Here is an 11349-nt window from a genome sequence, read left to right as displayed (position 1 = left end):
CAGCTCGTAGACGGTTGGATAGGGACTCACCATAGACGCCAAGTACCGCCAAGTCAAACGGCGAGCCCCTGGAGCGCCGCGTCGATCCCCAGACAGGGGTTTAGGGCGCCTCGCACACTCTCACCAGTTCGGCCATCCCTAACGAGGCCTCGCAACAGGGTCGACTAGATCGAGACCGGACATATTAATAAAAATAAATCGCATTGTAGCTAGAGGATTTAATATGGATAGGTCGTCAAGCGGCGCCATCCAACACCCCACCCTTTCGCTCTCCTACCGCATTTTGCACCTTCAGATGCGCCTCCAGATCCGTCCAAGCCAAGTCTCTGTCGTCAGTGAGCTCCATCATGCAAGATCTGTACGATCTTGGCTCGATTACGAATAAAAAGGAGAGGAGACTAACTCGACATCATGCTGCTAGGTAATGCGTATAACCCGTTCGACGCCTTAGAACCGCAGTGCAGCAGTTAGTGTTGAGGGGCATGGTAGTATACACGTCCGATCATTTGCTTGACGACGCATGAAGGATGGCTGTGGCGAAGGTGGCAGTTATATGAACTCATGCCGGTTGTAGTTCATGATCGCTGGAAAAGCACTGGCAGCGATAATCCAGGTATAGGACCTATCCAAGGTTGTAAATGATCCTCCGAACTATTACTACCGTAAGAGGGAAGTGATTCCGTAATAGTCGGCGGTACTCCGAAGCTGTCTAGGAATTAGAATGGAGCCATCTTTGCGGCTCCTCCTTAGCGACTAACGAGGCAGGTGACTCTTCCGGGGAAATTACCCAAGGATCTTGTCAAAGAGCCAAGTCGAAGGGCTTTTGAAAGCTACAAAACAACAATAAACTATCTATTGTTGACATTGTTAATATTATAGTTAATAGATATTGTGCTCTTTAGCATACTCGAGCTTGATAAACCCTTGAGTTAACACAATAAGTACGCATACTGAGATACCTAACGAAGACAGAAAATGACGGTAGATGCAGGAATATGTGATTGCACTGTTCCACAGTTGAAAATGAAATTAAGGAATTATGAGGGATTGCTGCGTTAAGCCATTTAGAGGGAAAGCGAGATTTCATGTTAGAGGGGCGTTTCAATATTTCCGTCATCTCATTGGCTAGTTCGAATAGAATGAAACAAGACATTTAATCAATGGGCTAGCGAGAATTAGGTACGCATTGTGGGGGCGCTGAGCCGCGAGTAAGGAGGTATCTAGGTATTTTCAATTCATGGGCTGAATTTAACACCGGGTGAATCGCGATGATATTGGAAGGAAAACGTTCAATACCGTGTCGACATATATAAATTGACACCATACAACTTTTTTGAAAGCTTGATTATCAAATAGCTATCTGGGTTCTGATATTAGAACAATCATGATACGATATGGCATGATTTGATGATACCTATATTGCTTTTACTAACACACATAAACACAATGAATGGCCGGAATTAATATGTCATCTCTTATAATGCATAGATGCCTCAAGGCTACAAGAGGACCCGGCAACATCCTAACTAAGCAACCCCGTAGATTGGTATTCGGTATTCGGCATGGTTCTCAATGATAAGTGACGTAATAAGCCGCTTTCGCCTTGTTATCGACATTGTGCCCTTGTGTAGTAGTATTTTCGGCTTCACATTCCGACTTAGAGGCAATATTCAATCCCTTATCCGTCCATATTATCAAATTTTCAGAGACGTACGTATGACCTGCCGAAGCTGAAGAAATATGTTCTGCAGATGAGGATCATGTAAGACGACCCCCTATTTGAAAAAAAACTCCATAGCCTCACGTAAGTATCACAAAGTCATAGCCAATCAGACTAGAAATTAATATGATAATTCTGATTGGCAACTTTCTTACGGGAGGCCATCTCGCTTGCTATAGCGTCCTGTAGTAACCGTACTCTTCATATAAGGATATACTTACGAGGAAAGTTTGCTGCTATAAGTCATGGCAGTTAATATCACGACTCATTCTAAGCAGTAAGAGAAAAGTGCTCAGATGTCGACACATTGAAGGAGAAAAGGAAAAACAGATGGAATACTATGCGTACAATGGCTCTAGATAAGGAGGCAGATGACAACTACCTACGTGTACATAGTAGTATCTAGTCATGCAAGTCATTCCGATATGTACCCACTAAGGGATGCCGGGACTTGGCCAAGCCACTGGATGGCGATCTTGCTGCGAGTATGCAGTCCACTCAAAGCTTAATGAAAGGCGCCAACGGACGCCAGCAGGCATGGATACATATGTATGCTAGCTATGGTTCTCGCCCTCGGTGCTTCGTGCACACGGACACGTAGGTTAGGTAGACGTCAATACCACAAGCAGCACGAGCAGCACGAGCAGCACGAGGTGGCTGTGCTCATCTATTCGACTCGCCATGTGTAGTCGAAGACCGTGCGGCCGCCATAAAACCTTAGAACGCCTTTCAAGTTGCATGAACATCGAAGATATCTGCCTCAAAGTAGCTGTACAAGGGATACATCGAATCTGACCTCCTAATGCACGATTAAGTAGATCAAGTACCGAGAAATTACTAGACGCAGGCCCTCTTGGTGCAGTATCGAATGCGTCAAGGTTTTCAAGGTTTTATGTACTTGAATAAGGTATAATGAGGTTTGTCGTGTCAATTCGTAAAGTGTCGTGGACAAACCGCTTTTGAAGATTCGGAATTTTTATGATTTCTCTCTTTAATTTTATTTACAGCTGGTTAAAAAAAAAATACATGTGTACATCGTAAGGTAGTACAAACCTTGAACAATCAGAGGTCGAGTCCCAATAGGAGTCGAGTCCAATGCGTTGTCATAAGCAGATTGTGATAACGCTGTGGATTTTGCCAGTTTGTATGGTAGGTACGGTATCAATGCATCAAGGGTAGGCGCTAGCGTGCATGTAGTTTACAATTGAACGGATACTTTCATCTCGTACCAGTACTAGGCCAATACCCAATAAAGCCCCGGCATGTAGATTGAACTGGCAGACTGGTAGGTACTCTAGCGGTAGATAGTGACCTAAAGTGCAGAGTGCAGAGTACCCGGTACCTAGTACGTTAGGTACATGCCTAAAGGTTAATGTAAAAAGTCCCCTCCCCGGCAAATCTCCCACTGTCCAACACATTCAACGCCCATTTTGCATCATCCCAAATTCGACATCTCTCGTGACTGCACATGTGTTGCCTTGCCTTACCGAAATCTTTCGCTAAACCATCACTTGAACTATCGCTATCGAAAGTCTCAACGCTGCGAGAAAAGTCGACGTTGAAATTCATTCGAATCATATCGTCGGAACCCTTCCGCCATACCGCGTACCCGAAACATTGTCCATAAGTTCGGGTTCTTAATATTTCCCTTTTCCCTTTCTCGACGATCGAATCCTCTCGATTGGATTTCCACCCTATCGACTTTCTACCGACGCCCGATACACGATTACTAGAATTACCTTCAAAGCGTCTCTGACCCGATAGCTATCACGCACGGCCTATAAAATTTTTTCACTTTCCTGTCGTCACAGCTGTATATTCGGTCAACCGGAAATCTATCAAGGCGACCATTGAACACCCCTTTCCTTCAATCGACTATAAGCCCGGCCCCGAGGAGAATCGTCGCATTCTCATACGACACGGTCTTGCTACTCAATATCGTTTTCTATATTAGCAATTCCGGATCCAAGAGACTGACCTCGAATATCCAGACTAATTTATAGGTGGTCGGTGTTCTTCGACAGGTTACCTGTCATGAACTTTCCTCTTTCCTAGTATAAAAAGACCGGTTTAGAAGTCAAGATGATTATGGTTGGGTCCAGAGACTCCGCCACATTTCACAATGGGGATGCCGGTGTTGGCCATTCCTTCGAGGCTCATTCTCAGAGCCTTCATCTCCCAAGAGAACCTTATCTGCAGAGAGAGATGCCCATGGACCGGACTCGAGAACGAGAACGAGAACGGGTTCGGGATGGAGATGGAGACGACGATGAAGACGAGGGCACCGCAACGGTCGAATTAGCCGCAATAATGACTACCACGTCCACTCCCGTCACACCTGGCCCAGCTAGTCCACCTCTCGAACAGCCTAAACCGAATGATTTCGTACCCCCAACTCGACCTAGCAGCACTCCGTTCCCCAATGCCCAACAGGGCCAAACCGATATCCGCTGTCTAACCTGTCAACCGGACTGCTTTGGATCGGAGGATTGTATGGTCACGAGTCCGGTTTCGACGCCGGTTATTGTCGAACAAAACCCGGTCTTGACGTTGGCGCAACTGCCGGCCGAAATCCACGAATGTATTCTTGATCACATATTCGGATACCGTGTCTCTACGACATCACCGAGCTCCCTCAACATCCCGAGCGTGAATGCTCGGAGTTGGAGTACCGCGTTACGACATTCCAGGAGGAAGGAATTGTCTAATATGGCTCTCGTCTGTCCCTTATGGAGGGATCTAATCCAACAACGACTCTATCGCCACATCAAGCTAAAGGCAACAGTGCATTGCAGTAACGACGTAATGGACTTCTTCGTGCGCCATCCTCACCTCCGAACGTACGTAAAACATGTCGAGATCTGGTTTCCGGTCTTCCAACCGAAGTTCCATTCGACCGTGCCGGGCGACACCTCGCTTGCTCTGCCAACTGTCTCGCCCGAAGGTATAGCTAGCGCGACCTACGCGCTACCGACCGACAACTCGACTCTAGAAGAAGTATTTTATCTTGTGAGTATGCAGTTTCCGGAGGCACGGGTCATGACGCTTGAGGGTGGTGAGAGGAAGAAAGCTCCGCGAGTGAAGTTTAGTCTCGCTAGTCCCGCGTGGGCTTCTCGAGACCTGCCCGAGATCCCTTCGATTCGGACGCTGGTCGTGAAGGGCCAGTGGAACATAATTCGACAGCCGAAGGATTGGGAGGTGATCTCGCGCGCACTGCCGAATTTGGAGGAGTGGCATGGCACTTACGCTAAACCCAAGTCTAAGAGCTATCTTAGTATGGCGGGCACGCTCGAGTGCCTCGATCCAAAAATTACTAGTCTCAATCTCTGCCTTGAGTGTGACTATCGCAGAGAAATGACATGTCCACCTTACTATCTCAAGGTCTGCGAACAGCTTCATTGGTGCGAGAAGATGGCGAGAGCTGCGTGTAATCTCGAACACCTTTCCTATACCGGTCGTGTCTGCCACAGCTTCTTCGACGTGCTTGCCAAGTATTCGAACCCTCGCACTACTCGGCTAAAGACCATCGATCTCACGGTCAAGAACTGTTGCCGACAGAATGCGCAATGGAATGAGTCGGGCTCGGGCATTACCGACATGCATTTCATCGCGGCTTTCGAACAATTAGTGCTGGGCGGCATCCGAGCCTTGGACCGCCTGAAGTCCGTGGAGCTACTGCGGATCCGATACGTTGATCTTGGTACGTACTGGCGCCGTCTTCGTCTCCTAAGCAATCTTAGACCTATTATGCTAACAGATATTGCCTAGACTCACCTGTTCCGCCTCTTAACCCCTATTTCATGATAAGAGACGGCTGGTGTTCTGGAGTATGGAGCGATGAGATCGTGGCGGAGATTAACCGCGTCCGCCCCGACATCTGCTTCGAAGAGATGGTTGAGAGCTTCGGTGAGGTTGGTTATAACAAGGAAGGTCGGTTGGTTATTAACCCCGACTTCCCCAAATCGAGGGTCTTGTCCCTTAAATTGGCCAACTACGCCATGCTCTCTGGCGGTATCGCGATTGTGTGAACCCCAATATATTAATCAACCTATAACTAAACTACTACTACAACAACCACAACCATAACCACAACTACAACTACAACTACAACTATGGCACGAATGGCGGAAGACATTTCTTCTATGTTACATCTCCCATCGGGGTATATCATGTTCATTTGCCTTCGGCGCAGGGGAGGTGGCAACTGATACCTAGAAAGGTTCTTTTGGGCGGAGTTCTCATGGAAATTGGAAGCAAACAGGGTTTTGCAAGGCATGCATCCCTTGGTGCTAATATAGACAGCATGGAGGGTCAGGAGGAGAGGAAGAACAGGATTGACTCTCGGGAGGCGAATAATACCCACTGCAATTGTTCTCGTCGATCGGCGTACTGATTCTCCTCTGTTACTGTAATGTCAAACCATGTGGCCAAGGGTGTACCATAAAGTCGTAGGAAGAGTAAATTCATCGCTTCGATATTTGACATGATGTGTAGCCTACCGGAAGCAATAAGTGAATTGACGCAAGAACTACATAAGACTTGAGAGCGGGTCCGATTTCTCAAGATAAACACATGAAATGGGGTTCGCCCTCCCATCAATGGAATATATAGAGCCAGCATTGGGTCACATAGTGTAAACTCAACTAATACAAATTTCTTTAAATTTATTAACTTCCGGGTTTATTATGTTTTCTCGTAGTTGAAGAACAGCTAGACACGGTTGTTTATAACCAACTACGCCATTACATGCCATAGGCACAGTATTCCTACAGCCCCTATCGAGTTCCAAGGTTGTTCCTATAATTACAATATCGTCGCTTCTTCTCAAGCAAATACGCCCAATGCCAAAGAGTACATGCATATATACATACTCGTCACAACATTACCCCTTCTTCCCTTAATCGCTCTTTATCTCTTGCCCCAGGCTATCACCCAGATCACCGATGATTATGCCCAGAATCCAAGAGTTAACCAGGAAAAAGGCTAGAGAAGCTATCCATAATCCCGGGACGAACGTGCTCAGGCCGAGGAACTCGAGATTGTAGGCCTGCTGTAGCCACAGCCCCTGTGTGCCGACCCAAAGTGCGAGGGCGGACAGGCCGAGACGCGGGTTGTGGAGGAGCGAAGAGTTGGGGAGGTATAATGGTAAGAATACCATGTACCAAAGGAAGTACTATTCAAGTAATGTTAGATCAGGGTTTATGGGTTCACCGAATACATTCAGGGGATTAGGATGATCTATTACGAAAGAAGGGCAAGAGATATATCATACCTGGCTTGTGCAGACCTTGTTAAAGGTTACGAAAGCAAATGTCTGCGCTAGCATAGTGGTGGGAAGGTCCTTCTTAGCTCCGACTAGGGGGATGAGGATTGTCGATAAGAGCAGCTGCGGTAAGAACGCCACCGACTCGACCTTCAGCGAGGCAGAACTTGGAGAAGCCGAGTTGAGGTATAGTAGAATGTTGTACGGACTGAAGTTGTGGCGATGATCGATCCGGGTGACATGATGGAAGAATGTGTGTATAAGGAAAGGCGCCCCGTAGCGAGCATACATGAGAAGATTCAAGCCCATAAATGTGGCCAGGCTGACGAGGGTAAGTGTAATGCGTTCCGGTGTGATGAACGCCGCAACTTTGTCCAACACAACCGTCATTTGGTCTTTGGTCTGACCATCCTTCCCTTCCGGACCCTTCACCTGCGTTTTCCTACCCATTTGCTCAGTGTCCATCCACCACACAATAGCAGGAGCGTAGATGAAAGGGTAGATCTTGAAGTGAACACTAAGCCCTAGCAGCATACCCGAGAGCGCAACCCGCTTCTCCAGCACGGCCCACAGCAGAGCCATAACCAGCACGCCCAACAGGCCTTCGGAGCTGCCCCTCGTGCTGATAGTGGCTACCATGGGGTTCAGCAACCAGATACTCGCGTATCTGCACGCGCGGTCCGCGGGCATGCGCACGTACGGCCCCCTCAGGACCAAGATGATCAGGTGCCCGGCCAGCAGGTCGGCGGCGGCGAACAGGGCCTTCCCGAAGGAGAACCAGAAGGTGCCGGGCCAGGTGGTCGGGTACAGCAGCCAAGCCAGCAGGGGCGTGTACCGGTAGGTCTCGCGCGTGTAGGGCGAGGCCGAGGCCGAGGCGGCGGCGCCGAAGGCGGGCGACGAGAAGGCGAACCGCGCGGCGTCGGTGAAGACCAGGTAGTCGATGTCGGTGTACTTGAGCGGCGAGTTGGCGTCCTGCCACAGCCCGTACAGGAGCATGGCCGCGCGCAGGACGGTGGCCGCCGCGAAGAGCGGGAGCGGGCGTGAGATGAGGGATGTGAGGAGGGACGCCATGGTTTATGAAGATATGGCCGTTGTTGGCCTTGCCTATTCCTCGGGTGTGGGTTTTCCCCCTGAAGAAAATGAAGCTTATAAGCAGGTTGGGATGATCGGACCAGTGGCCGGCACTTGGAGGATTGGGGATGAGTGACGCTATTTCAAGGGCTGTTTTTCTGATGGAATCGCGAACAACCCCCGAATTCCAAACATGGCCCTCGTATGACTTTTAAATCGACCATTCATTTAGGTATTCGCGTTATACATTTCTTCAGGCACACTCCGTCATAATAGTCCATGTGATAGATGCACATGGATGTATGAGATTCAGGCACGTGTCGTTATAAACAACGGTACTTCTTCGGCTAAATTGGCAAGTAACTATTGCCTACGTAGTACCAGCTGCAATCAGCTGGCAAACTGATTGGGTCATTAGAACTTTAAAACATACATCACCAATCACGAAGAATGAAGAAATCACTGTGAAATCATCGCCATAACCCAACGCCAGAGAATGTCCGAAGTACTTGTTCCACAACCTCGAAGCCGCAACATGGGTGTTAAGAGAGACCATCAAGGCAGGGAGAAGATGGACGGCCGGGCGGATAAGGATATGCCGCGCAACGCTTACACCTCCATGTTCGAGTCGTTCCGAGCTGAGCTGGACGAGCATCATGACCGGCGCATGAAGATAGGGAAGGTCTCGCGAGATGTTACGGCCCTTAGTAAGAAGATGTGAGCATTCATTTTATGAAATTCTTCCTTCACAGTTGCTTTTCTAAGTTTCGTCACTGACTGTAAAATAGAATATTTTCATTACAACGGTACCTATTTCTTATTTTCATTCATTCAATGCAAAAAGCCCAGTATTATACAGATATGATTAAACTAGGTGTTTACCTGTATGTTAACTTACACGTAACCTCCAGTGTCCGCAAGCTTAATCAGCCACTCCCGCCTCGCATTCAATCCGATATTGATGATCGGTTAAAAGAGATCGCTGAACTTCTGGCTACCATCGAGGGAGATGTGGCTGGAATGAATCGATATCGCTACCCGCTCATATGCCTGGAGGAATTCGTTGAGGCCATCTCTTTTTCCCACTACCTCCAGCACCAGAAGATCATCACATTTGCTGAAGCGCAGGCGGCGCTTCCCGTCAACATACCACTGACACCTTCGGATTACGTTTTCGGCATCTTCGATCTGACCGGTGAGATGATGCGCTTCGCCACCGCCGTCACCGCCCTCAGCGGAAGCATGCCTGGTCTAGACGCTAAGAACTCTGAAGGCCGAACGATTCTGAACGACATGCAAGAAGTGAGCTCCGTACTGCAGATCTGCCCGCCCCTTGGCGGAAAGCCCGGTACCTACTCTAAGAAATTAGGTATCATGATCGAGCAAGTGCTCAAGGTAGAAAGACTCGGATACGGCATCACAGTACGAGGCAACGAGCGGCCTAAGGGCTGGATGCCAGATATGAACGAACCCGGAGGAGGCGAGGGATACCAGGAAGATATTGTCATGGATTAAGGCACGCCTGCCAAGGGACTTTTCTAGCTCTTATCAATAGTCTTCTTTAGACTCTAGACTGAGAAGATCAAGATTTCCCGGATGCTGATAGGGTCGTCGGATGTAGCATCGCTCATCTATCCAGCCATGGATCATTTATCCGCTAATGGAATGAAAATCATGCCATTAACTACTCGTTCAAAAAAAGACTTCAGTGGTGGGATATCGGGGGGAAGCAGACTAAAGATCCAACTGACAGATGCCCTTCAAAATAGGTTTCCGCAGGCGGCTCTGCGTAATCATTATTGCAGCCCTTTGGCTAGACAACGAAGATGACACCCTAACGCGTTCTAGTACCTTGGTCGTGGTCATCGGAGAATTAGCCTGATAGGTCAGTGCAAATCTAACACAGCCTCGAATTATTTTGATCTACGGTAGAGCTATCAGCTTTATGCCAAACTTTCCAAACGTCCCCAAAGGTTTGTAGGGTTGATCGGGTTCGGACACGGCTACGTTGCTGTTCCGCGAGTAAAGCAACCTTCGGTAAGATCGGCAAGCCGTGTCTCGATTGTTAGAACCGTCTAGGCCAGATTGCGCAAATGACGATATCCGGAGGTCACTTAGCAAGCTGGGGGACGACAAACCCTTTTGCTCGTCCTGACCAAAACATGACACCTAGGTATCCGTGGACTTCAATAACGACATGGTTCCACAGTCTTATATATATCGACTCGTATCAAAATGTAAATAGTTCTATGATAAGTTTACATAGAATATCGAGGGAGTCAGATTACCTAACTCACTAGACTATTCAATTTCCGAGACGCATGTGGGATGACTGGGTAAAACCTGAATCCTAACATGTGAAGAAGATGTAGGTGCTAGGATAGTTTACAGCGGCATGATCGGATAAAATCCATGGGCGCCAGGGGAGTCCCCGGCCTACATACTGCACCAGGGGGCTGACACGAACTACTGTGTATGTCGACTTCCGTGTCTGTTCCCCGAGGCATGTTATTGCGTACGTATTTACCAACCGAACCACCGTAGGGCCGAATCCCTTTTATATTCTGCAGACCGCTAATGCTGTAACACCTTACTTATCGGTGGCCGGCTGCGGAACCGTGCATACACGATTGGATTTTGGGGGACCCGACTGTGAGGTTCTAATATACTGTTTCTCCACACAACTTTCAATCCCCAGTACTGGCGGTTAGACTTCATGTCTCTCTCCTTCATTAGTAATATAACTAACTACGTATTGCTTTTGACCTAGTTCACCACGGATAGTTGATGGAGGGCTGAAGGATTGTGAGGCTTAAACCACGTGGACTTAGTAGAACGACTCATCATCAGAGATTGTACGTGTAGGGATCACATTATCAATAAACGACCTGCTGCATGAATAGTTTGCTTACGAACCAAGTATCGAAACCAATAAACATATATTGCCGTTGTCAATGTCATTGCCATTGCTCATAATCGAATGAAGTCGTACGGTTGGTATGGAAACATTAAACCTAGCTTCTTCTTAGGTCGTCGTTTTTGTGTAAATGAGTAAACAACTAATTGATACCTACATTACTCATCCAGGACGAAGGAAAACGTCAAATGCCCAGGAGTGAAAATAATAGCCAGCAGGTAGTCTTAGCGTTTTCCTAACACGAACCCCACGGAACAAAGCAAGGACGATTGGCAATATTTGGTGCCGAATCGTCATTACTACCGATGTTCCAGATCGGAGCTGTAGCAGATCTATTGACAGTCGACACGTCGCTTAGGTTGGGCCGTGCTACGGATA

At 48.0% G+C, this 11349-nt stretch overlaps 3 protein-coding genes across 3 annotated transcripts; 2 read left to right on the top strand and 1 right to left on the bottom strand.

The window, feature by feature from the left end:
• The first annotated feature begins 3135 nt into the window (after positions 1 to 3135).
• On the top strand, positions 3136 to 6358 carry F4807DRAFT_426258 (uncharacterized protein). The gene is made up of 2 exons (XM_047998036.1): positions 3136 to 5420; positions 5489 to 6358. The coding sequence occupies exons 1-2, from the start codon at positions 3803 to 3805 to the stop codon at positions 5746 to 5748; spliced, it is 1878 nt and encodes a 625-aa protein (XP_047854296.1). The 5' UTR covers positions 3136 to 3802; the 3' UTR covers positions 5749 to 6358.
• On the bottom strand, positions 6359 to 8342 carry F4807DRAFT_426257 (glycosyltransferase family 50 protein). The gene is made up of 2 exons (XM_047998035.1): positions 6993 to 8342; positions 6359 to 6893 (listed from the first exon to the last, which is right to left on the bottom strand). Exons 1-2 carry the CDS (start codon positions 8052 to 8054, stop codon positions 6618 to 6620), a joined length of 1338 nt encoding a protein of 445 aa, XP_047854295.1. The 5' UTR covers positions 8055 to 8342; the 3' UTR covers positions 6359 to 6617.
• A 144-nt stretch (positions 8343 to 8486) lies between these two features.
• Positions 8487 to 9755, top strand: F4807DRAFT_426255 (Translin). Its single transcript, XM_047998034.1, has 3 exons — positions 8487 to 8771; positions 8843 to 8860; positions 8966 to 9755. The coding sequence occupies exons 1-3, from the start codon at positions 8551 to 8553 to the stop codon at positions 9567 to 9569; spliced, it is 843 nt and encodes a 280-aa protein (XP_047854294.1). The 5' UTR covers positions 8487 to 8550; the 3' UTR covers positions 9570 to 9755.
• The last annotated feature ends 1594 nt before the right edge of the window (positions 9756 to 11349 follow it).

The sequence above is a fragment of the Annulohypoxylon truncatum genome (genome assembly GCF_022578515.1).
Source record: "Annulohypoxylon truncatum strain CBS 140777 unplaced genomic scaffold F4807scaffold_16, whole genome shotgun sequence".
NCBI lineage: Eukaryota > Fungi > Ascomycota > Sordariomycetes > Xylariales > Hypoxylaceae > Annulohypoxylon > Annulohypoxylon truncatum.
Note: the sequence above shows the minus strand (reverse complement) of the source record. Positions and strands in the feature narration are given on the sequence as shown.